Source organism: Meleagris gallopavo, chromosome 5 (assembly GCF_905368555.1).
Source record: "Meleagris gallopavo chromosome 5, MGAL_WU_HG_1.1, whole genome shotgun sequence".
NCBI lineage: Eukaryota > Metazoa > Chordata > Aves > Galliformes > Phasianidae > Meleagris > Meleagris gallopavo.
The window spans coordinates 11,859,538-11,885,366 of record NC_139408.1 but is presented as its reverse complement, the minus strand read 5'-3'; the positions used below and the strand labels follow the sequence as shown (position 1 = coordinate 11,885,366).

Sequence of the window (25,829 nt, the reverse complement as noted above, 5' to 3'; positions counted from 1 at the left end):
ATGCAAAGGGCCTACAACATGATCTGAGTTCAAAGTTTGACTACTTAGTGAAGTAGGAGTGCTTTGCACCCACCATGCATGAAACAATAATGTGAAAGCTGAAACCAGTCATTACATAATAGCAAAACTAATCTGCATGACATATGTTTTCCAGACGTGATGTATATTTATTCTGCCTTGTTGGTCTCTGAGCCGTGTGTGCAAGAGAGATGGCTGTTGTGTTTCAGTGTGACTTCATTTAAAACTGTGCATTTGTAACGTTTTTGTAGATAAGCTCCACTGTTGGAAGGAGCTGCCTACGTGTACACAATCTGTACGCACGTGTGCATTGATCTAGAGATTTCACTTAACCTTAGTAGCTTCTTAAGACTTATTAAATACTTGTTTTTCTAACCTTTTAAATGACATTTTTTGTACGATGTAATTAACTATGCAGGGTTAATAGTCACTAATGAATCTTATTATTTGAGCATAGGTAATGCGCTTTTTAAAAGCTTAGTGAGAATTGAGTGTTCCTGAAAAGCAATGTCTTCTGGGACTTTTTTCCCAAGAAACAGAACAAAAACAAAGCAAGGATGGGAAAAAAAACAAAAATCCCAACAACAATAACAACAACAAAACAACCCTAACCATCTGGCTTCTTCTTTTCATGGTTACCTTAGAGTACTTTTCAAATAGTGGATTTGAGGTAAGATCTGATAGAGTCCAGGAGATATATTAGCAGCTATGAATTTTGAGTACTGCATTTGTGGTCGTGTAGGATGTTTTCTTTCCCCTTCTTTGCTACTTAGCAGATACAGATCTGACAGGCAGGTATAGCTGCTCCTTCCACTTGGTAGCCAGACTGGTGACTTTTCTTGTTTGAATTACTCTAGCTGTGAGGAGCCATGAAACAATCTAACATAAGCCCAACATGAAAAAATTAAGTCAGGCTTTTTTTGGGGTGAGTAACCGTGCTTGTATGAATGCTGGGAATGACTCTGTGCTGCTACAGCATGAAGTTGTACTGATGTAAGTATGAACAAATAGATGTTTTCTAGTACTTGGGGGTTTTATTTTTTGTGCATTTGTATGCATTCAGCTGGATTTGAGTGCCCTGAAAATACCATGACTGATGTTTATGTTCTAGCACTCAAGTCTTGTCCATATATAAGTGTGATCAGCAACTGGTAGCCATCAATATTTCTTGTATTTCTTATGTTTCTTAAGCAAAGTCAGTTTTCTTTCTACTAATTTCCATGCCGCTCTGTGCCTTGATTTCCTTGAATTAAAAGATGGATATCTTTTTTAATACAACCCATGAAAAAAAGTCACATTGCTTTTCTTATAAATACTGCTGAAATCCAAGCCTTATGATTAACTCGTGCTATACAGTAGGGATGTGTACTGGTTTTGCTGACTTGGAGTTATGTTGATATCCAGAGCTGTTTTCATTTGGCAGTATATTTCAGACACTCGTTTTTTATAATTATATGCATGTAAGCAGAAAAAGGATACTGCAAGATTAACGTGCTACTCTGAGAAGCTTGCAGCCAGAAGCTGAGGAGAGCCAAACCAACAACCTGAGGTCATCCCTGGTTCAAGAACAGGCTGGACACTGAACGTGCCTGCTCAGAGGCATGATCCAAGGCCAGCCCCCAACTGCTGTGCAGCAAGCTCTGGTTGGTGAGCGAGGCTCAGAGTAATGGCATGAAGAATAAACAGATTGCTCCTACCCCAAGGAAAAATTTGAAGGGGACTTTGCAGACCATGACAGTTGTACACTTGTGTTTTTGAAGAGTTCTTTTGTATAATAGGAAAAAGAGACGTCCAGTTTGTGTCATGGCAGTAGAAACTCAGATGTGATTTCATCTGTTTTTTATGGTTCCTATTTGAACATCGGTGCAAAGATTAAGCATGTGTATTCTGTGCAGATCCCAAACAGCTGAGATTGAGGATTTTGGGATGCTCTGATAGATTGAAGAGCCTGTTTGGGTCAAGTCTACATTTTTTTTTTTCTCTGTTTCAAGCCCAGACTTCCTCTCTTGTTGTAAGCTCTTGTATGGAAATTTCCATGCATGTTTATTTCAGCATTTCTGCCACTGAACATTTCTCCTTGCAATAGCTAGGCAGGGACTTGAAATGCTGTAGGAAGTTGTTCTCACGCATGACCTTAGTTGAATCTTAGCAGCTGAGGAGGTATTTGGAACTGAAGCTTGTTAAAATTGCGTGTCATGGACAACTCCGTGGGGAAACAATTGCATCAGTACAGAACAATGATACAGAAAAGCCCCAAACAAAAATGCTTTCAAAAGAGAGGGATAGGAAGTAGTACCAATGGCAGTATACTGATTTTCTGTAAGACAGGGCTCATTTGACCTGCTGTGTGGGAAAACATTTTGATTTCCTCCATGCAAAACTTTTATCATCACTGCTTTAATAAACCAGTATCACTCAGGCTTCAGTTTCTCCAAGTAGATTAGTTCCTAATTATATGGCAGGCTTTTGAAACTTTCATTTTGTTCTATTTTTCTATTGTAAGATAATCTTGATGTAACTGCAGCTTTATTTGTATCCCCTGTGACCATCTCTTGGTCTTGACCACAAGCAGCCTGATGTAGGCTACACTGTTGTTTAATAAATTGGTTGTTTTCATTTATTGATGAAAGGATGCTTTCTGCTACAAGAAACTATGCACTGTGATCAGTGGTGACAAAGAGGTGGAAGACTTTGCTTCATGATGACTTGAAGTTTTTGTTCTCAAAATTGAGCACGTAAATCCAAGTTGTGAAATACAGGATTCACATGTATGATTTCAAATTTGCAGTCCAAGTGCCTTATAAAATCAGCTGCTAATAATTTCTTCATCTTCTGAGAAAATAAAGGAACTATCTGGAGGAAGGAAAAAACATTTTATTGCCAGCTGCTTTTTTGGGGACTTGTTTGTCTGTCTAATGCTATAGGGAGCACAGTATGTGCTGAGAATAAATGGTAACAGTGAAAAGTTTCCTTTGTTCTGGGGCCTGGAGAAAGACTTGGATGATACTAAGACGGTGGTAGCATCTGATTCATGCAGATTAGAAGCCATGGGAGGGGGATATTATGTACACGATGTCACTTTATTATTAAAAAAATGGTACAAAACCTGCTAAAGGCAGTTGATTCAGGGTCAGTGCTATTTATCAGCTTTCCATAGTTCTTCTAATGAACATAGGAAACCTTACTTTTCTTTATTTAAAAAAAAAATCCAACAAAACATTACATTTCAAAAGTTCAGAAAAAATATATACAGAAACACATTTAGGAGTATGTTTTCCTACTTACTTCTTGCATCCCAAAATATTAAGCAAACTGAAAATCATTTTGTTCTCATCTTATGTTTCTGCCTTCATAATTTGACCTTTTTAACAGCTGTTGGTTGTTATGTAGGAATTTGCCTGTGCATAAATGTTTTCTTTCAGGCTTGTGCCTGCTGGTGATGCAACTGATTTGAAGCTGAAGCAGTTGGTTTGAAAGAAAATGGACAAAAAAGCTGCCAGAAGAAAAGGGCAAGCTTATGGGGAGGACATAAAGGTGGCAGTGTGGATTACCAGTCATTCATCTGTTTTGAAGAATCATCTTGACAAGTCACGCAGTGCAAAGGAGGATGTTAAATGCTGTTGTGCTTCTCTCTTCTTGCTTGCTCACTTAGTTGAAGATTAAAAACTCAACCAAACGAGCCCAAACCACTGTGGGTGTATACACAGGCAGAAGCTGATAGTTGAAATCTGTAACAAACTGCTGATGTGTCCAATTTAAGAACTAGGATAGTTATTTAAAAACTTGGTAATCCACCAGGGCTGGAGCAGTGTTCATCCAAATCAGGTCACCCCATGCCCTTGGGATTCAAGTCCCTGCAGCGAGCTAATCCTGTGTAGGCACAAATTTGATATGTAAAATGGCTTTCAGAGTGTCTGATTTTTATTTATATTTTTATTTATTTATTTGAACTTTTTATTTCAAAGCAACAACTCTTCCCCACCTGGCCAGCTGCTTTAGGGCAGGAGAGAACTCACGGTATCATTAAAAGCTGTCCAATCTCGTTGCGTTCTGTGAAGCGTGAATGTGGCGGTACTGCTTCTTTCAATCAACATCCTTTTTAATGTCAAAGGAAAGAAGGCCACGAAGAGCCAAGAGCTTTTTGTTGCTTTGATTTTCATTGTTGTTCCCTTTGTGTTTCTGAGGAGATGTTATGTTATTTCTCCCCTCTTGCTTTCAAACATGCAGCTCTCTTGGTAATGGGCAGCACAGCTTATGAGTTCTTACATCTTTATGTACATGGTAATCCTTAAACACAAATATGCTGGCACTGCAAACAATCACAGATTATGTAGGTATCCAAATTAAACCTCACTAGTATTGTTCCCCCTTTGCAGCATGTGGCAGATTCCTATACGTTCCTAATGCCTGCATTTCATTCATTGTATTTATGGGTAGAAACATCTCTAATGCTAAACTTCCAGATCTAAACTTCTTCCTCTTTTGCTCCGCGTCCTATGGCTCGGGGATGTTGGATACATCTCCTGGACAGTCTCTTAATGTATGAATTGTGTAGAGTTAGAGGTCTGAGTTGCAACAAGAATGTGTGAGTTAAAGGATATTGCTAGCTGGATTGCAAGTTCTGGTAGGTGATGGAGATTTTTAGGGGCATAAGTGGTATTTATAAATACTTGCACCATTATGCAGATGTTTATGCCTTTTCCCCCTCTCTCCTTGCAGTCTCCTTGACGTTAAGCATCTAGACCACACGTAACTTAGGGTAGATTTTTTTTTTTTTTTTTCTTTTTCCTGTACTCTTAAACTCTTTTGTGGCTGGGGAAAAAATGGGGATAGTATTCTGGAAAGAATACATCACCTCATTGCTCATTATTTGTCTCTTGACTTCAAAGGACACAAATTCTTCTTCCCATCCATTTTTAGACTGTTTTGTTCCTCCGGTCAGTGACAATGCTGTAGTTACAGCTGATCACTACATGAGCTGAGCAGCCCACTCTGTCTTAGTTGGTTGCTGTTCTAATGGTTCTGACTCTGAACTAGCAGGGTGATCTCCTGGGAGGCTCTGAAGGTGCTATTGTTGGCTTTGTGATACTGTTCTGGTTTTTTTTGGTTTTGTTTTGTACTTAATTTCTTAAGAACATCAATTCAACACAATTAGGGTTGAATTCCGTTGCATATCAAACTCAGCTGCTTCTGGGAGCAGTTAAGTTTAAAACCTTTTAGGAGGGTGCAGGATTGGTCATCTAACACTGTTTTCATAATGCGACCTATTTCTTTGCAAACATTGTGACTTTTCTAACACTACAGAATCATGCATCACTGAGGGTTGTTATGTACTCAAATCTCTGTGCAAAATTTGTGAATATTTGTTCTTGGGAGTGTATGTTGTGAGCAATGTGAAGAAAGCCTGCTGTTTCTGCAGACTTCCATTCCAGGGTTTTTTTGTGATGTTTCTGTGTCTGTGTCTCCACAGCATGCCCTTGAGTTTTTTGACAAGGTAAATATTAGCACTTGGAACTTAATTGCCTTCGCTTTGTTGATCTCTTTTAGACAGATGTCTGTTCTTTCCGAGATAGACTCAGATGGCAATGGGATATTGAGAGGAGTAGGACTATGTGGGTTCTCCAAATAAGGCAGATTTGTAAATGTTTGCAATATTGGGGCTTTAGGTAACGCATCTTATAAAACGATGTGGAAAAGATGGCTGTACTGCATTTTGTAACGTCTGAATAACATTTTCTGTGGCACAGTACCATGTTATGTCTAGTGAAATAGGACATGGACCGTACGTATAAAGTGGTGAATGTCTGAGCGGTCCGCTTACAGAGAAATAAGCAGGAAACAAGACTCAAGAAAAATCACTGTGAATGAATGAAAGCATTTGCATTGTGTTTTTCAAAGCGGTGCCCAGAAATAATTGAACATCTTTAGAAAGAAATACCTATTCACTTTCCTGTAACATGTTAGGGGAAGAGATGCTGGACTGCAGCAGCAAGGAGATTCCAGGTTAGGGAGGCCTGTATGCAAGAAAGCACAAAACAGTGCAGAAGTGCATGGAGATACAAATATAGAACGTCAGTAAAAGTGTATGACTCATACTGCTGTAGTAGCACAGTGCTGAATTTATTTGCAGAAGTACAGAACAAAAACCCTATGGTATACTATGATGCATTTGCAGATAGTTTTCCATAGCTGGTTAATGTTTTATGCATCTTGCTTTTTTAGAGACATTGCTAAATTGTGCTTTGATTTTCTTTTTTTTTTTTTCTTCTTTTTGTTTTGGCTTTGTGTTTAGATAAAGAGTTAAGTCCTTTATTGAACCTTGAATGCAGCAGATCTGTTTGCTGGGTAGAGATGAGTTAGATTTGTTTTTAATCATGTAACTAAATTTAGCCAGCAATCTGCATTTTAAGGCATTGCTATTAAAAGTCTAAAAGTGAGATATGCATCGTAGTTTGAATTTAAAATGAGCCAGAGGCACAGCTGGTGAGGCAGTCATGACTCTAATCATGAGTGGAGAGAAATGAGAAGGGAATTTTCTCATCTTGCAGATGAATGCAAAGTGGGAAAAGTGCTCCAACACCTCCCCTGCCCCTTACCCTGCTTTCTTAGCTTTGGTTCATCATTTCATGGACCAGGTGTGGTAATAGATGGCCTCCCCTTTTTCTTTTTTGAACCAGGATCATATATCTGCTTAATATCAACTATATGTACACAATTTTAAGATCTACTAAATTTCCTGTTGTAATTTTTCTTCCAGCTTAGTCAGAGCTTCATGCAATATTTCATGTTTCCAGTTTCTCTAAAAGCAAAACAGCCTTTATCCCTAAAAAAACCCAAACCCAGGGGCAAGACTTAGCGGGTGTCTGGAGTGTCTTGAAATATTCCATACTTGAAAGATATTTTTTTGCAATTTTTCAAAGCAGTGAGGCATGCGATTAAGTATGTGGATAATCACGTTAACTAAATGCTGCCCATCTTGATACATAACTGGGTGTAATTACGGAAGCTAAAAAGGGAAAGCTTCCCTATCTTTTTAATGAATGAAAATCAAAGCAGTTCACATTTTTAATGGCGCTGATAGTCCTGATGATGGTGGATCTATTGATAAATCTAGTATGCCATGTGAAACTGTGAGTTACCTCTAGCCTATCATATAGAGTATCAAGCTGACTTAGACGGGCAGTGCCTTCTCACTACTTACTGTTGCCAAGCTCCCATGTTTTAGCCTATTTTTCAGCTGGATTGTTTCCTTGGCTTGGTTTACCTTTCCCCTCAAGACTGAGTGTTCAAGCACAGTGAGGAGTGATGGGCTCGGTGGACTAGTGCAACTAGTTGGGCCCACGGTTTCTTGTATTATCTTGGAGCAAATGGTTTCTGAAGTTCTCAGTCTGTGCTCTGAACCTCTCTGTCTGGGCTAAAAGCTGCCACAATCCCATTGTCTTCTCTAAGAGAAAGCACCCTAATGGCACTGCCTGCCTAGCAGAGTGTTTGCCATTATACTTCCTTATTAGGAGTCACTGGATGCTTAGAATTTTGATATTTCCAGGAGGTTCTGAGGGCAGCTGTATGCTATTTTCTTATGCTGTTTAGATACGTGTCATGTATTATAGTTCCTCCTGGTTGGGGGAATTTTCTTTCATAAATTCGTAATTGTCTTCTTGGCTGATTTATTTTTCTATTTCCTCTTAATTTTTATTAGTATTTTGGGCAATAGACGTGGGTCACAAAGAGAAGCCATTTGTTTGCTAGATGAGCCACTGGTTCTAGTGGTGTGAAACCCATTAGGTGCCTTTTTTGTTTGTTTTGCTGTCACACACGTGGTTCAGTTGGTCACCAGACTTGGGGTATCTGATGCAGGTGAGAATGGCAGCAGTTTTTGACCCACTTAAAGCACATAAAAGTTTGACGTATCCATAGCTGCTGCAGGAACACTGGTGATACTTTTATGGTTCTCTTCCATTGCACTTGTTTGTTGGCCTCTCGTTGCAGTTTTAATCCTACTTATAGTTTGCTTGCAAGCCTGGAAGCCCTCTTGAGCTGCTGCATGTTGAAGGCCGTGTACTCTTCTGAACTAGAAGCATATTACAGCCTGTGACTGCACAAGGCTGAAAATGGCAATTGTCCTATCTGGAGGTTTCTATTGCTGACAACTCTTGGAGTGTTCTTCCTATTCTGTTGAATTTTTCTGACAGAAGAGGCATGACCTCAGCATCACGTATAGATTTGTGCTTTCACGATGTTTTTAATAGCTGCTTTAAATCAAAATAGAAAAAAAAAAAAAAAACAACAGCAGTGAAATAGGTTATTATGTAAAAATGCAGAAGCCTCTATGGAGGTCATGTAGAAAGGTTTGTTAAGGGGTTTGGGCAGCTCTGTTGTACTGGACTCCTGTGTAAGAGCATAAAGCGGCCATGGAAACCTTTGTCAGTTCTGCTAATCCTGCACTGTACCAGAACCTTGCACAGTACAGCATTGTAGATGCAGTAGTGTTGCCAGGTTTCCAACTGCTGAAACCAGAATGGTTGTTAGAATGGTTGGAGGATAAATGGTTGTCCTGAAGGATGGCAGAGGTGTGTAGCTGTGGGACAGGGGTTGACTTGCTCTCTGCGCTCCCTATAAATGCCAGTTTTAAATAGATGCTACTGTGAATTTTCACATGAAAGCAGACATTAGGAATTTACTATAGAAGATCCTATTTCAGATCTGAATGAGATTAAGCATTCAGCATGGATATCCAGGCTTCATTTGCAAAGTAATTGTTAATGTAACCGTGACTTAAGATAGCCTAGATGAACTCTTTCATCTTGTATTTATGAAAGCATAGTTCAAAGCTTGTCTGCGTACTGAAGAGAGGCTTCAAGGAGGTAATACTACTGCAATCATGGTATCATCTTAAAAGAGAAAAATTGATAGAAAGATTAATCTGAATCTATGTGAAAAGGAGTAAATTTTAATATCCCTGTCCGCCTGTTGTTTAACAGTGAAACCAAGCTGTTTCTAAAATCAAAAGGCTGCTTTTTCCAAATAGATATTTTTTCACCAAGTATTTTTGTGGCTGAGTAGGTTGACTGAGAAAGTGCCAGATAACATAACTCTGCAGTCTCGGCAGCACCGTAGAGCACAGTAAGAGCCACAGTGTCAGGCAGGAAGCAACTAGAGGTGCTTTATGCAAGGTTGCTGGATTTGCAAAATTCTGAGGATTGTAAATTTGTAATCTTGAGGCTGTTCTTAACTGTGTACGCTATGTGGTAGCATAAGGATAGAAGGCTGAATTGAGGAAAATACAGAGGAGCCTTTCTGGCGCTGGATTTCCAGTGAATACTATCATACTTTCATGGTGAGGCCAGTAGGATGAAATTCAAGACCAAGTGCCAGGTCCTGCACTTTAATCACAACTACCCCATACAATGCTGCAGGCTTGGGGCAGAATGGCTGGAAAGCTACATGGAGGAAAAGGACTTGGGGGTGTTGGTCGACTCTTGGCTGAACATGAGCCAGCAGAGTGCCCAGGTGGCCAAGAAGGCCAATGGCATTGTGGCTTGTATCAAATAGTTGCCAGCAGGAGCAGGGAGGTGGTCATCCCTCTGTACTCAGCCCTGGTGAGGCTGCAACCATTCTGTTTTGGGCTCCTTGCTAAAAGAAAAGCTTCAAGGCCCTGGAGCATTTCCAGAGATGGGCAATGAAGCTGGTGAAGGGAGGCTGTGGCAAAGTGGTGTTAGGCCTCTTTTCCCAGTTAACAGTGATAGGGCTAGAGGAAAGGCCTCAAGTTGCACCAGGGAAGATTCAGATTGGATGTTAGGAAGAATTTATTCTCAAAAAGAGTGGTCAGCTTTGAAACAGGCTGCCCAGGGAATTGTTGTAGTCGCCATCCTTGAAGGTGTTAAAGGGTAGATGTTGTCATACTTAGGAGCATGATCTAGTAGGCAATATTGGTGTAAGTGGACGGTTGGACTGGATGATCCTAAGAGGTCTTCTCCAACCTTAATGATTCTATGGTTTGATTGTGGGAAAAGAAGGAGTTGTGATAATGTCTTCTGGGGTGATGCTGATCTTCACTGTTGAGGATTTAAAGAACCTTTAGGAATCGGGGCCCATGTGTTCAGAACATGGCAAGATCAAGGTCTTAGGAAGCATCATTAGTATCTTAAAAGAGCTGCCAATGTAGTATGCGTCTTTCTTTCACACAAGCTGAAGAAATTCCTCCTGCCTTTTATTCTTTTACTGTATGAGTCTGGTACAAAACACCTTTTTCTGATGCCTCAGCTACTTCCATGGTTGATGTACTCTGTCCAGTTGACTCATCACTGTGTATGTTTTCTTGACTTCTAATTAAAATCTGTTCTATTCTAATATTAGACCAACATTCCTTGTTATATCACCCTTCATTCTTAAGTAATTCATCCTGCAGCCTCCTTACTCTGTATGACTAATGTCTTTCTCAAATATTCTTAGAACATTTTAAAATACCATCTATATTATAAGCAGCACAGTAGCAATACCTCTCATTACAGTTGCTTAACACTTTCTGTCATAACTCAATGCTTTCTTTCGCTTAGGATTTTGAGAAGACTTTAACCTTCTTGGCTGGAATTTTCCATGCATTGGTATTTGCCTCAGCCTGAAATTTCCACTTGTGACTGAAATTTTTTTGTTGGTCTGTTAGCTAAAAATGTAATTGGCATTTTATAGAGGAGGCACTTCTAAATCAGCTTCTATTAGGTTCTCTTACAGAAAAGATATTTTGGAGTTCATGATATCTAAAGGAGTTGGCTTTTTGGGCCAACTTTTAATCTCTTCTTAAACAAAAAAAATTATCTGGTTTAAAATTTAAGGTTGATATTCTCCGTGTAACCAATAACCACCTGAAACTTGTTTCTCTTAGTTGCAAAATGGAAAAAAGTGAAATTGGTTATTTCTGCTTGTGAACAGTGAGACTGCTAAAGGCTGTTTGGTGTTTCTATGCTGCTTGTCCAGTTAAAACAGAATCTGGGCATTGGAGGTGTTCTGCTGTAGCTAAGCCCTATTACTGTCTGTTTTCAGTCCTTCTGATATACTCATGTTCTTTATTTCCACCAAATTTGCTGGAATAATTTGCAATAATAAAAATGAGCACACTTCAAAGCCATTGTAAGGTTGTGGAGAAGAAAAATCATGAGCATCATACTGTTTCCAGGCTTGTTATTTATATTTCAACTTATTTGAAAGTTTAATGTAGTGCCTCAAAAATTGATCAAATAATAGAATTGCAGTAAACCTGAAGGGCACCAATATGTAAAGAATAGTAGAAGGAAAAAAAAGGCCAAACTTACAGCATGTAGAGATGGTAGGTAAAGGAGCTTTTTCCAGTCTTCATTGCTGATAAAAACATAATAAACAGCTGATGGCAGCTGTAGTTAGACAGATGGTATCGACTGGTCACCTACAGAGCAGGAAAATAATTTTCTCAGTGAGTAACTGGTCAGATGTATCTTGGAATTTTATGTTGCCTTCATCTGAATCCATGAATGCCAGCAGTAGGCATGAATTTAGAGAAGGCAGAGCACTGCTCTGATGTGAGCATGCCCAGGATCCTTGCTGTTACCTGAGTGGTTGGGGCTTCTCTGAGTGTTTGGGTCCAGATGGAACACACGATTTGCATTTGGGAAAAAAGTCAGACTCTTTCCTGTGTCCAAGGTAGTGCTACCATTGGCCTGGGAGGATCTGGATGTGTCATCACATACCCTGCTCACCTTTCTGGAGGCCTTATAGGTTGCTGACCTCTATCTCTCCTGCACTTGACTTGTTTGGCTTCTTAGGGTTGAAACGCTTTAAGTTGAATTACAGTCCTTGAGGTCAATGCAGCAATGTCTGGCTTGAGAGCCTGTGGCATGTTAATGATCTAACTAGATGCTACAAAAATTCTTTCTGGATTTATCCTCTGTAAAATTCAGCTTGACTTCCTGGAGTTGATACAAAGTAGAGCAGCCTGCCTGCAGGTTTCTAGTCTGCTCACAGACTTCTTCATAGGAGCAGTAATCTGGTGTGATGTAAAAGCCCGAGACTCAATCTACATTTACGTTTGCTGCAGAACATATTGAGACAGGAGCTTTCCTGAAACATTTTTGCAGCTGCAGACGTTTTTAGCAGAGATCCATCCAAACTGTAAAATAAATACAGTACCCACAAAATAAGCATATACATTTTTAAAGCTACAAACTATTTCCTCCAAGTTTTAAAGCATACTGGTGTTCTATTAATGAAACCTTCTAGTGCTTTAACCTAACAAAACAAAGCCTGTGTATTGAAAGACCTCTCTTGGGTTGAAAGGAGTGTGTGATTGGTTTCAGCTTCTCCCTAAGTGCTAGAGAGCTCCAAAGGCAAAAAATCTTTGTGCCCTTGAAAGAAAAGGACAACTAATTTTATCCCTTAATTATTTCAGGGAAAGCGTTATCAGTGAACTGAGAGAATGAATCTGAAAAACTGAAAGATCTGAGTGAAAGATACCACTACCAGCAGATTTCCAAGGAAGATGGATATACTTCATGTACATTTCTACTAAGTCAGAGATTTCCAGTTTGAAATGCATTACCAGCTTAAATCCCCCAAACCAGCAGTGCCTATGTTCCTTCTGAGACAGTATAACAGCACCCAAAAAATAAAGAGGTGTTCAGGTTTCCTGAGGCATATTAAGGAAACCCTCAGCTCTGTGGGATACGTCTTCACTGAAAGGCAAGGGCAGAAGTGAGTGTTAGAGCTGCTTTGCTTGACTTCTCACAGATTTCACAGCAGGGGGTTGGAACTAGATGATCTTTTAGGACCTTTCCAACCCAAGTTACCCTGTGATTCTATGATTTGAGGAAAATTAAAATCATTCAGCTTATGACTTGAGGAATCCAGTTCTCAGGAGAAGTTTGAGGCTTGACTAAGGTACACGTGGAATTCAGGGTCGCTGCAGACTTCCTTCTGGGCTATAATGGGATTGCTGCTTCTAGTAAAAACCCACATAAGAGCATATTGTTTATATTGTGTATATAGAACTTTTTAAATTGGAAGCTGTGGAAGGAGAGCTTTCACTGACTTCCTTGCAAATGTAATTATGTCATTAAGAAAAAAAAAGCTTGCACCTTGCGTGTTCTTTCAAAATAGGAATGGAAGGTAAGAAGCATTACTTCATGAATATTGTTCATTTTGTAGGATGGACTTTGGGGTGTCAGTCCTGCAGCAGTGAACCCTTTGTAATGTGGGGAGAAGGATGATCCAAATGCTGCAGATTTCATTTAAAACTGTGTTGGTAAAAATGTGATTCCTGTGAGAACAAACTTGTGTATTTGCAGTGCTTAATGATGACTGTGGTGGTGTTCCTCACTAATCAGCTGCTGCCCCGAGGGCTATCACTTTGCTAGCAGGAGTTGTGACAGAAGGTATCCTGACTTCTATCAGGAAAACAAACCATATGTTAAATACAGGACATAGGATGGATATTTCTGCGGCAAATGCTGAGAACAGAAAACAATCTTTTGTGCTTCAAAAACAGCTGTTTTGTGTGTGTGCTTCTGTTAAGCTAAAAAACAACATCCTTTATATAAACAAATTATGTGTATTGCATGCAGTATATACAAGTTAAGCAGCTTCACTGGAGTGGTTTCATTTACAGCCCAGGCCATCGCACAGCTGGCATTCTGCTGGAAAGTTAATGAAGTTGGAGAAACTGTGTGGAATTGCAACTCAATTCATCTTTAGTTTTGATATAATTTTTCTTATGCTCCCAGAAGCAAATAAGTTTTCTCTAGGTTTTTGAAGCTTTAGATAAGATCATTAGAAAGTGGTGTTCTAGCTTTGAATTGGTATCCAGATGTTCCAGGAACCTAGTGAATAAGTAATCTTGAAATGTGCTTTGTTTTTAGAAACTGGGAAGGTATTCACCTGGGGCAGAGCAGACTACGGACAGCTTGGAAGACATGCAGTGGTTCCTGATGGGGAGGAGATGTGCACAGCATCTGAACAATCCGTGAAGCTGTTCTGTAACATTCCTATTTCCTTGTCTTGCCTAAATGGAGCATCTCAGGTAATGAAGAAATTACCATTTTTCCAGGTTTTTCTTGGGTGCATTAAGATAATCAGAACAATTTCCTAATAGAAACCTTTCAAATGCTGCAGCACAAGCCCTTGATGCTCTTCCTGTAAGCTCAGAAGTTAATGATTCAGTTACTTCAAATTTCATAAAAGGCTTTTGCATTAAGAAGCTCATTTTTTCTTGTTTGAACCAGATGCCAAGTTCTTTCACATATAAATGCATACTGGAGATAGCTGCAGCTTTGATGGAGTCTCACAGCTGGGGTGGAACCTTGCCCAGGTGTGGCACTACTTCTTGCTGAAGCCCTCTGAAACAATTTAGCCAATGGCTGTTCTCTAGCTGATAAATTATATTGCAGCTTCTGTCTCAGGTTGACTAAGCAATTTCTCTACTTCGTAACATCCGTATTGGAGTCATTTTTGTATGACTGAGAAAATCCACAAACACAAAGATGGTGGGAAAGTGAATATTGCAGAGGAACTCAAAGTTGTTTGCTGTAGTCTGACAAATCATGCAACCTGTACTGCCTGCAAACCATATTCTTGGCCTGTTAGTATCTGAGAAGCAGCATGCGGCGATTGGCCTGCTGGGAGGCAATGTGCAGCTCCCTGTGGCAGTCAGAATGCAAGGAGTAAGTAGAGGTTGAGGTCTTCAGCTGCAGTGCATGCACTGCTGCTCTGCCTTCAGCTTGTGTCTTGCAGCAGGACTTCAGTTAGCAGAGTCAGCCTCAGCCCTTTCCTGTCATCAACGTTCTGTGGATGTGTGCACTCAGATGAGAAGTGGAACCTTAGAGCATAGGATGCTGCATTGACAAATAATTTGTTTGGCTGGTGTTGACTCCACTGAGTCTCAAACAGCAGTCTAACTTGTTTTGAGAATGGCATCCTTGCTTTTGCTATTAGATAGCTATAGGAACACCACCGTTAAACCTGTTTTGTGCTGCTTTTCATTTGTACTTTGGGCAATGCCTAAAGTAGTTCTCTTGTCTCTTGTACAATACAAAGCCACGGCAACTGTAGTTTTTGCCAGGGGAACTTAAGCTTGGCAGGATGAGTGATCCATGAAGGTGAAGGAAGGAGATGCAATCAGAAACGTTCTTTGAAAAGAAAGAGTAAAAACAACATCTCATCTTCATTCTGCTGCCCTCAGCGCTGTTCCTCCTTATAGACCTGTGAGAGACTTGATTTGAGTGATTAGCAATGGCAGTGCTCTGGAGCAGGCATCATTCTTTGCAGAGCTAACAGCATGAAGATGATTTAAGAAGAGTGTGATCAAGAGCTAGCATCATTTGTACGCTGAGAGGATCTGCATTGATGGGAAAAGGAAAAAACAGATAAGAGCCTAAATCACTTCACTTCAAGGTTACTAAATAATGCCAGAGTTAGAATTTATACCTAAAATTGTGTTAAGTTGCAATGTATGTACTGTGTAGTGTGTCAGCTGGTGGTGGGTTTTTGTTTTTTTTTTTTACACACAAAGTATCCTTTTTCCATTTGTCATCATACAAAGATGAGGTTTGATTTGAGCTGAGTTAAAATGAACACAGAGAGGATGAGTTCTTTTCCATGCTTACTGTGAATTATCAACTCCAACATGCACTTCATTAAAGAGGATCAATTTAATAGCTGACGCTTACAACTAATGATTTTTAATGATTGAACAAAAATTTTGAACCATGTTTTGGTCCATTGATTCCCTTTGAACTTGTGTTAATACTGCTAAAACCAAAGTGGAGAAACTGATGTAGAAATTAGAGGAGAGTATAAAAGGCACACTAGCTTAAGTCTACTGTGCTGTCCTTGAGATAACCTCCTGTGCTGTGACTTGTCTTCATACCCTCACCAAGGACTGGGGAGTCTCTCTTCTTTGTGCTGAAATGAGTATAATCTCAGTATCTGCAGTCTGTCTACCTTTCCAAAACTGAATTTTGAAGTGTTGTGGAAGACACACACTGTAAGTTTTCACTGTGAGTTTGGCTTCATCTCACAAATTCGTTTGGAAACACTGACCTTGAGAAATACAAGTGGATGTTTTTTGTTTGTTTTTCGTTCGAAACAATGGAAGAACAAAAGCCTGCACTTAAGATGATTATCTGCTAATCAGCTTTAAGTGTGCATGAACATCAGGTTCCTGTAGTCTCCTGCCTTTAAACTTCCTGAAATAAGAGTCTGCAGGCCTTTTTATTGTTTTTTTCTCTCACTGCTTTTGTGCAGAACCGCCATGGAATAGGATGAGACACTGAAAAGGAACTTGGGGCTGTAGCAGAAGTCAGTTGTGTGAGACATTATGCATGCAGTGCTCTTATGTTGTGGGGCGTCCTTGATTGGACCTCTTCAGAACATCTGACTCATCTGCTGCCTGATGTGCATTCACAGCCACTGCTCTTCAGATGAAAGGACAATTAAATACGAATGGCCTGAAATATGATGAGCCTCTGTATTTAGCAAATGCTACAAAGACCTGGCTTAATGTTTCCTCCTTGTCAAAATGCTTTTCCAGGCCAATTTGATATTTTTGGTTTTAATAGCTATCATTTTACTGTTTGGGGTATGTTCAGCATGTCATTCACGTTGCAGCAAGCATTTGCTGCAACGGTAAACAAATGAGAAGAAATGATCTTGCAGTGCTGAACATTTTTCACTAAATTGGATGGAAGGGAAGTCTACAGTCATTTTGGATATGCAGCACGGTTCATATGCAGCCGTGCTCTCATTATGCCCTTTCTGTAATTAAAGAAAGCTGTGCTAGATTACAGCTGAGGACTGAGATCTCCAATTTCAGTTAGGAGACTACGAAAACTTGTATCGCTGTCATTTTTGGATACCTGAGTTCTTGGACTTAATTTCCTCCTCAGTTTCACAGTCACCAAGCCTAACTGTTGGCAGTGATGGCTGAAGGGGGGCCAGTTGTGTCAGGGAACAAAAATAAGCCATTGACATGTGGCAGCCTGTATCTGCCTTGCTTCTGCTGACCCTGCTGTGGTTTGGTGGTGCAAAATTGCTTAAAAAAAACCTAGTCAGTGTTAAGACAAAGCCTGTGTAAGCAACAGCCCTGGAAGGGGGCTGTCCTAAATGCAGAAATCCTCTTCTGCCTTGCTAGGGTTCTTTCAGTAGCTGCCTTGTCCATCTATGAGAAGCCTAAGCGGAAAGGCTGCAGTGTAAAGATTGTCTTAGTATGAGCTAAGTCAGGTCTGACCCAGGGTATGGATGTTTTCCAAATCTATGTGAAATTATGGTTTGAAGCAAGAGGTTGGTGGAAAAGGCCCTAAAGCATGCAGTTTTTCATTCTCAATTTGTCATTAAAACTGTTGCAGAGAAGGGATTAACAAATCAATGCAGGCTCAAATGAGAGAAAATCAATAAGAAACTGTAGTGAACTGGAACAAAGCTATCAATTTGCAGCATTCTCTGCAAAGAAATCTCATCAGTATCTTCTTTTAAGGATGGAAAAATAATGTTAAAATGATTATTGAGGGTTAGATGAGTTCTAGTTTGCCCACCTGACCCTAGAACTTCAGGTCAAAAACCTGGGTGTAAATAGTAATATTTCTTTTATCTGTTGCATTGATGAATTGCTGGTTGGTTCTGTAACGGAGGAATCTTTTCATAAATACAGCAACAAAAACCAGGCTATTCAGAGAGTACTACTTTTAGAAGCTGGATGGAGTGCTCCCTTTTTTACTCTTTTGCATTAATAGAAGTGATTTCACTTTTATTTTCTTTTATTCTGCCTTGTTTTCTTAAAAAGAAATCCCACAAAATAAAAGCCAACACCAATAAAAACCAAAAACCAAGTGTTACATTATGAAAGTTTCTCCTTGCTGGATTGTATGTGTAGTGCTGGGCTTCTGGGTAGTGTGCAACAAATGGCTGAGGTGAGGTGGGTCCTGGTGGCTGCGACACTGTTGTTCCTCTGCTTGTTCCTCAGGGCTTTGCCAAAGTCACTTGTCACTGTGGGGCCATAACCTCACTGAGCCAATGCTGTTCTGGCCAGCCTGCAGGCTGTTTCTCCTTGCTTTTAATTTCAGGATTTGAGATTTGATTTGAACTTGGGTCATCCTGGTGATGGCTTTGCTTTTCATTTGTCTGATGTTTGCAGCTTTTGCTTATCGTTGCGGCATTGAAGCTGTGAGCCCTGCTGGTCTTGCTGGCCTTTGTGCTTAGGCTGTAAGCTGCTGTAATGCTATTGCTTGAAGGAGGGTTCAGAAGGGGGAGAAGCTCTTGTTTCTGCTGTAATGCTTACAGCTGTTGCTATGCCATGTCAGTACCTTGGCACACAGTAGGTTTCAAACACCAAATTCACTAGGCAGCCTGCTAAACGGCAGGTGTCTGTCTGTCCTCTCACCTGGTGCTTCATCTCCTTTGCCTCACTTCTAATTGAAACTGAAGTCATCCAATGCAGGAGCTATGTCTGAACTCAGTGCTTGCTTTTAGAGTCTAACATAGCCCATGTCTCTGCCCCAGCAATCAACCAGTAAAGCTTGTTTGTGAGAGGAGGGAGAAGTGAAAGCAAAAATGATGCCTCTAATCTCGTGAGGACAGAAGTGGTAAAGTGTCTCCTGCTTTAAAACAAGGTGAAGGGTTTGTTTTTGGTCTCCTGGCAGCTGATTGCAGAGGTGTCACTAAATTCAGAGGCTATGGCATGTAATCAGATAGCAGCAAAGATTGCTAAGACCTGTGCTCCTGTTGCTGATGCCTTGGAGGATAGTCTATCACAGGAGAAGCAAGTAAAAACTCTAACGAGAAACTTCTGTTTTATTATACAGGAGAAAAATGTGATAGTTCCTTAGTGGTATGTATCTGATAATGCCACCTCCAGTCTTTTATCACTTCAGCTCCAAATCCCATCTGTCCTTCTGTCTCCAGGTGTATAGCTAATAGACATGATCTCTTCTTGGCAACAACTGTATAGGGAGCCTGTGAGGAGTTCTTAAAATGCGTTTGTATACCAGAATATTTGCCACAGTCTTTATGTTCTTAAGTGTTAGATGAACAAGCATTAGCTTGCCAGTTCCTACTTACAGTTTCTTCAGTGGAAATCCTTTTTCTCCGTCTTATTTAAGCTGTCCAAGGTTTACCTGCAGCTTCTGCTGTCAGTTCCTTTCACGCTTTGGAAGTGAGAAGTCACTCAAAACCTTGAAAACCTGAAACCTTGGTTTATTTCTGTAGGAAGAAAAAAGAAAACAAGCCGGCTCTGCTTGACCTCGATGGAGATTGAGGAGGAAGGGCTGAAAGCCATCTAACAAACTTTGTCTAACAGGTTTAAGCCACTTTAAGTCAGAACTATTTGATTGGTTGCTATAACAAGATGTATTGCAAGTGTACGTAACGATGCGATTCCTTTATTGCTTTTGTGTATGCCACAACGAATGCTTATAACTTTGCTTTTTGTACAGGTGAAAGCATAGAATATATTTTTAATTCTTGAATCTTATGCCCTTCGTGTCTTTCCTGTTCACTCTCCTATTTTAATTTCTTGTGGCACTTTTATTTTCTTCTCCGTGTGGAAGAAAACCCTTTTTATTCAGTAGTTTCAGGAAAGGGCTTTCTGATTTAAACCCACAAAAGTAAATTCCAGAAATAATGAACAGTGAATTGATCTTTTTTTTTTCTCCCCCTGCCTTTTTTCTTAGCTATAGCCCAGTTTTTACGACTTAACCACTACAAAGAACTGATGAAAGCATCTTTGTTTTTTTAAAGATGCATTACTCATTGTGGTAATGGACTTAAAATGGAAAAATGGAGTACCCTTTCTTAGAGCAAATTTATGAAACTTAGATGATAATTGGGTTAATGTTATTAAAAAAAAAAAAAAAAGAAAAACACAACCCTGATCCAAACACACCCTTCATGACTTCTAGGAGCAGTGAAGAGAACTTTTTGCTATTTTCAGAGCAAATACGAACAGAAAGTGAATGGAAAGCATTACAAGGCTTTTAATTATCATGGATTTTTCAGTTTTTGATTAAATGTATTTCTTCCTTGCCATGCAACCAATGTTGGTTGGTAGGTGGCTCTTGCTCTGGGGCATGTCAGGCATGTCACTGCAGTGCCTTTCTGTTCTGCTCACTGGATTGGACTGCTGAGGCTGACAGCTGCTGCAGGAGCAGAAGTCCTTCACCTGACTGTGTATGATCCTGCTGAGCTAGATTTACTGATGTCTGTGGCTCTACTAGGCCCTGCTGTTATCCTTTCCTCAGGGGGAAGAAATAGTGTTGGTGTGGTAAGTTCAACAGTTCAGACATTTGACCAACGTCTTCTCACGGCTTACTGAAAGATAACTATGAGAAATGTAAGTGAAATGAATGTGTTTGCTGGAGACGAGTGCTTTCTTCTCAATGTGACATCTTCCACTGTTGTCAAATATGTTAAATTTCTACAAAATCCACTTCTTAAAAATCTGGTCCAATTTGCAGTTTAGTGTACATTTATAACTAGTGAAGATGTTTGGGGTCCTGACCTGGTCAGTATTAGACTTCTGCACCTTAAATTTATGGAGTAAAAGGGTTTCTGAACTTGTCTGGGAGGCATTACAGTAACTTCCCACTGCTGGGTTTCATGCACTGAACCATTGGTAGCCGGTGATAAGAAACAGCCTGCCTTAGTACAACGTATCATATGTAAGGGATTCTGCTGTGGATTTATGAGGCAAATCTGTTTCTCAAATCTTGTATTTAAAGGAATTGGCAAAAGGTCATCTTTTCACCTGGAGTGGTCTGTGTTGATTGCTATGAAGAACTGGTTCTTCACGTCTTAAGAACTCTTAAGAACTCTTTTGATCCTACCCTTTGTTTCATGTTCCTGAGTAGGTTGTTGGACTAAGAGAACATTCATTAAAATAATTCTTATTTCCAACAGTAATATGGGGAGGTAGGAGCTTAAGTCTTAGCTATGATCTGATTTTGAGCTAGTAGTTGTCAACTTGTCTTTGGAAAATTCAAACTTTGTCGTATTTGAAAAGATTATTTTGAAACTGCGTGCCAGTTTCTTAAGAGCATGAAGATTGATTTCTGCTTCTAAGTGAATTTGATGTTTTCATTGGGAATGCAAATCATATGGGTTGTGGTGGGAGGGGATGTTCTTAAGTCTTCATAAAACAAAAATTCACAATCTCCTTTTTTGTAGTTTCATGACATCTGTTGTGTTTTTTATTCTTAATTCTGTTTTGAAAGGACACAAAATCTTAGGCTTATTGTATCATGTGGACATAGAAGTAACCTTAAACAAGAAAATGGAGATCTGTGATGACCGTCACTTCTTAAGTTTTGTTGTGCATCTCTAAGAGCTTTTCCAATTTCATACAGCTTATTCTATGTAGTATTTGTTTCTGGGATCTCTGCTACACAAAACCCATGTCAATAAAAATGTAGGGACGTGCAGAATTGTACTTATGTGATTAGGTGTAAAACTTCTCATGCTAAATAGAAACATGAAATGGGATGTGGTGTGAGTTCCATGTCTTTTAATCTCTCAGAGAGTGAGACTGCATCAGCTTTCTCTTTGAATCCTTTGGCTGAGAGAGGAACAGCTTGCTTTCTCTTCTTTTGTTATTTCTGGGCTGAGCACTCAACTGTGATAGTTTGAGAAAACAGGACCAAGTTCTGAAAACCTTTTATTCACATTAGATAGATGTGATTTGTTGTGATGCACTTGTATGTTTATACACTCGCTGAGAGAAACAACTCAAGCTTGGATCCATCTGTCTTTCTTGCTTATTTTCTTCTGTATTCAGTGCTGTATGTTGGCTGATGTTCAGGGAGAAAATGATTCAGAAACATTAAAACAATTGGAATGGTATTGTTAACTTCCTATTACGTTTGAGCTAAAAAATGAATCTATGAATCCCAGATTGGATCTTCAATCAGACTATTTGAATGTCATTCAGTTATTTTTAATTAAATTCCCAGTAAGGCAGATGTCAGAAGTAGTAAAAACACGAGTGTGTTGTTAAATGCAATTTAGTTTAAGTATAGTTGAAGAGGAATACTTTGATTTTAGAGAAGCGGTGTAAGAAAACCCGTGGTTGTGTTCCATTTGTCTGAGTCGCCCTCCCAACAATTCAGGTAATTTGCTCTCACTCGTAATCGATGTAGCAAAGATCTCTGGTGCAGGACCACGGTCATTACACGGGACTTAGCTGATGCTTCCTGTGAGATATTTTGTTTCCGAGTGCTTTCCCCTGTGCCTTTCTCTTGCTCTCTTGCCCAGGAGAGTTGTTGTTCCTGTTCAGACCTACTGAGAGCCATCTGGTGCAGCACCTGAACAAGTCTGGCACACAGCTCCCATTTGTCATAGTGCTGGGCCCAGCACCTGGGAGAGATGGGCTGCAGACACAGCTGTTTTGTGTTTGTAAAAATATGTTGGTCATAAACCTTTTGATACTTCAGTGCATTATTTTGGAAAAAGTTTTGGGAAAAGTAGAGCTAAAACTGCAGATAAACAGGGATCTTGGCGCTTTGAAATTCTCAGGGCCACATTTTCCATACTCTGTGCATCCTCCTTCCTTTGCACTGTGTTTGATGAGAGAAGAAACTCATTCTGCAGAAACCCAAGTATATGCTTTTTCCTTTTTCCTCACTCATCCATTTTTCAGCCAAGGGCAGTACCTCAAGGTGAGTTGCAGTGGGGCTTTGTTTGCCCTGGATCAGCGTCAGACTTTTCAGCTGTTTCAGAGCAGACCTGCCTGATCTTTAAATAATCTTTTCCTTCTTCTGGCAATGTAGCAGCATGTTTCCCCTGCTCCCCACAGGCAGATCACTGAAATGAATAGAAGGCTTAAGGTGGTCAATAATTGTATTCTACACCTCTGCTACGAGTAGAAAAATCCCTGAATGCTTCTCTCCTGTCTTTGTAAGTGACTTCAAACCTTGCATTGCTGGATGGAGATAAGTGAAGATTTGAAGACCAGCACCTTGAGCACATTGCCAGTGATAGCAGGGCAAACTGCCTGAGCCTGGAAGAGCAGGAGGAATGCACCAGTGGTTTTAGGTGACTAAGCAAAACTTTTTTATTAGCCAAGTCTGCAGTTAACCCAACTGCATCTAGAAGCTGCAGAGAACCCAAACTGCTTCTCTTGTTGTGTTGCCATGCTAAAACCTGAAAGCATTCTGTCGCTGCCTTCTGCCCTGAGTCACATCCCCATAGGTAGGGAGTGCAAAATACCTGTGTGGGTGTTTTTGAACAGCAGCCTTGTTCAAAGTGTGCCTTAAGGAAACAGCCAACAAAAGTGAGAGAGCAAAACACAGATGGCTAGATAAGAGCAAACGACACTGCTTGGGTCTCTGATGGCCAGAGTAGAATAAAAGGGAAAGGGAAAAAAAAAAACACAGCAAGCATTCCAGTGTGTAGTTAATCTTCTGTATAGAATCCTTTGGTATTTATTTGCAGACAACACAACTCTGTTGTGATCTTGACTTAGAGACCTGAAATGCTGCAGGAGTTTCTGGATCAAGTTCAGTGTTGCTGGAGGGGCACACTTAGGTCAGTGGAGGGCTCCACAGCATCCAGCAGAGCTGTCGGCCCCACTGTAAAGCCATACAGTGTCTGATGGCTGTCATATTTTAATATGTGAGATGCATTAGGCAGTGAAGATAGTGATCATCTGTGAGAGGCTGGATACATATATTGTAGCTTCAAGTGTTCAGAAGCATTTTATAAATGCTCTTGGGTAACGTTTCTGTTGCCATTTGACAAACATTTGATTTTACATTCAGCTATGCAGAGTGTGCTTGATTAGTCCAGTTGATTTCAGAAGTAAGGGAAAACTGAAGGTGATTAAGCATAACAGGTTTTGGCACAGTGCAAGTGTTTTAAAAGTATTAAACTTATAAGCAAGAATAAGTATATTGTTTTGGTCTTTTAGATACAAGTGAGTGAATTGTCTAAACTTGTTTGATGAAAGAGAAGTGAAAGTTTGTTGCCAAGTACTTTCTGATTCTTAATGCAACTGAAGAGCACAAGAATGAAGACAGTTTAAAATGTGCTGCCATACTGCTGTGCCTGTCTTGTTGCAGGTTGCAGTTCATGAGGTATAGTGTAGATTATTAGTTGCTGTTCAGGCTGACATGAAATTTTCTGTATTGGATTTGAAAAATCTCCTGGAATTGGTCCAGGGAGTTATGCATTCCAATTAATGGCTAGAAATGAAATTATGTCTAAATGACTTTCTGTGATATCTAAGTCACTGGAATGTGTGTTATCATAGTGACTGAAAAATTATTTAATCATTTCAGAGAGTTTTATTTTAGTTAATGTAGGCCTCTTTTTCATTCTAATACTGATTTGGTCTCTGATCTATCGGATTCAGTAAGTATTTGAAATTTGAATTTTCTATGACCTGTGTCATGTTAATGTGTCCTTAACACTTGGAAAGTGTAATTTATTCTTGTGAAGATTTGCGGAGTAATAGTATGTAGATCCTTAGAGAAAAGTGAACTTTATCAGCAATGTTGTGAACCTGAATCAGTATATTTTAATGTTGCTGTAGCTTCTCTGTGTTCGACTTTAACTCTGTTTGCTAAAATTTACTGAAGTGGTTTGCCATTCAGGTGGGAAGCTTCCAGGCCTGCTCTCTATTTTGAATTGACTTTTTCTTAGATAGTAACCAAAACCAACCCACTCATCTTTAAACTGTAGGAAGCTTACTCTGCTATTGGATAGTATTGGTGGTCTTGGAAATACGAGTTGTTCTGAGTAAATATTTAGACTTTTTTTTTTAAAAAAAAAAAACAAAACATTTTCTTCAACCGGGAACTGATTAGTGAAAATCTCACAAGTAAGATCTCACTAGACTTATTCAGCATGGAGAAGAGGAGAAGATTCCTGGGACATGCAGTAGTTGCCTGCCAGTGCCTATGAGAATGTTCTTCAAGAAACGGGGTCAGGTGAGAGGCAGAAAAACAGACGATGCAATCTGGAATGAAAGCCTGTACTCAATGCAAGGAAAACCTTTTTCACCACAAGGATGATCATGCAGTGGTGCCCAGGGACGTTGTACTGTTTTCATTCTTAGAGATTTACAAGACCAACCTGGACCAAGCCCAGACAGTATGGTCAGACCTAATAACTGACTTGCCTGTGAGCAAATTGGATTAGAAACCTCCTGAGGTCCCGTCAAACCTGAATTATCCTGTTATCTGTCCTCAAAAGTTGTTTGTACACGTGCTCAAAATTCAGAAATATGAAGCTTCTGTCCTGTGCTGTAAGATAGCAAGCTGTCAGAGAAATGGTTTTTCATATTATTTAAATACAAAGAGCATTGCTCAGATAAGTTCAGGTTGCAGAAGCGATGCTTCTTACTGGGAAGGCAACCAAGGAGAGAAGGGGAAGTTAAAGAAATCAGGCTGTTTTTTTCCTCCTGTCAGCTATAATACACATTTTGGGTGCAGGAAAACGCATAGAAAAATTATGTAAGCAGCTCAGAGCTCTCAATGTGCCCCTTTGGATAAAATAAGGTATTCATATTACTCAGTGATAGGGTAGAAGCTGGCATTTGTTATACTGGCTCGTGGAGATGGAGGCTGTAACTGAAATAGCAGCTTGGAAAAAAAAATGCTTCATGGTTCAGTGGGTCTTCGTTGTTATTTTGCTTTAACCCAGCAGCACTAACATTAGCTGTCCTCTTTGTTCTTACTCTTTTGATTCTCCAAAGTTTGCAAAGCAGAAAACGTGTCAGGGAGCTGTGTTAAACTATCTGTCTGTACACGGAAAGTCAGAGCTCTCGATCGGGATGCTTGAAATGATCATTTGCTTTTCAGAGT

General features: G+C 39.9%; 1 protein-coding gene across 4 annotated transcripts in view; it reads left to right on the top strand.

The window, feature by feature from the left end:
• TPH1 (tryptophan hydroxylase 1) overlaps positions 1 to 25,829 on the top strand; it is a 267,702-nt gene that overhangs the window by 30,892 nt on the left and 210,981 nt on the right. For all 4 annotated transcript variants that reach the window (XM_085224252.1, XM_085224250.1, XM_085224249.1 and 1 more), the window contains one exon: positions 13,902 to 14,062. In XM_085224252.1, coding sequence (XP_085080378.1) covers positions 13,902 to 14,062 — 161 coding nt within the window. The remainder of the gene's footprint in view (positions 1 to 13,901; positions 14,063 to 25,829) is intronic.